The sequence below is a fragment of the Acyrthosiphon pisum genome, chromosome X (assembly GCF_005508785.2).
Source record: "Acyrthosiphon pisum isolate AL4f chromosome X, pea_aphid_22Mar2018_4r6ur, whole genome shotgun sequence".
Lineage (NCBI taxonomy): Eukaryota > Metazoa > Arthropoda > Insecta > Hemiptera > Aphididae > Acyrthosiphon > Acyrthosiphon pisum.
This window is the reverse complement of record NC_042493.1, coordinates 22,761,900-22,762,663: the sequence shown is the minus strand read 5'-3', so window position 1 is coordinate 22,762,663 and position 764 is coordinate 22,761,900. Positions and strand designations below refer to the sequence as shown.

Below are 764 nucleotides of genomic sequence, written 5' to 3'. Positions count from 1 at the left end.
AGGTTGCTGGTTCACTACTTTTTGAAGTAGTTATTTGAAACCAACTTAACAAAATCATTGTGTATTATATTAAACTTTTTTTTTTTGGTCGAAAAGTGAATCGGCCGAAAAGGAAAGGGTACGTTTTTGGTCGTATTAAGATGTATTTCATAATAAAAAAAAAAATATGTGTAACATGACATTTTACCTTTAAAGCATATTAATAAACATAAAATTTTCCTTCATAAACATAACATTTTATAAAATAAAATAACAATCAAGTAGTAAAACTATTGATGATAAAAATAATATTTGTCAAATTAAAAAAAAAATTAGTTACTTCTTTTATTATTAAGTTCTAATAATAAAATTTCATTTTTTATTTCATTGTGTTGAACTTCTAAATTTTGTGTTATTAATTTTTTTTGCATAATTTCTTTTTCTATTTCTGTCAATTCTAAAGAAATTTTAGCTTTTTTTATTTTAAGTTTATAGAGTTCTTTTTCCATATCCAACTTAGTATTTGATATTGTTGAACGTTGATCAACAATCTTGTTTAATCCTTCGTAATTTTTTTTTGAAGAGGATAGAACTGATATATCTTTTGCTGGTTGTTTCCTATTTCCTTTTTTAGATGTTGGTTGAGATGAAAACAGATCAAACTCTTTAACCAAACAAAAAAATTAATTTAATTGTTTTGACAATATGTGTAACAATGATTAGGATTAAAATTAAAAATACCCAATTAATACCTGTATTGTTTTTATCCATTATATTTTTAATTT

At 22.3% G+C, this 764-nt stretch overlaps 1 protein-coding gene across 1 annotated transcript in view; it reads left to right on the top strand.

Moving 5' to 3' along the window:
• The window catches only part of LOC103308621, a 780-nt gene extending 742 nt beyond the window's left edge, over window positions 1-38 (top strand). Inside the window, exon 4 of the mRNA XM_029485052.1 lies at window positions 3-38. Within this exon, the coding sequence (XP_029340912.1) occupies window positions 3-38 (36 nt within the window). The remainder of the gene's footprint in view (window positions 1-2) is intronic.
• Window positions 39-764: the final 726 nt, after the last annotated feature.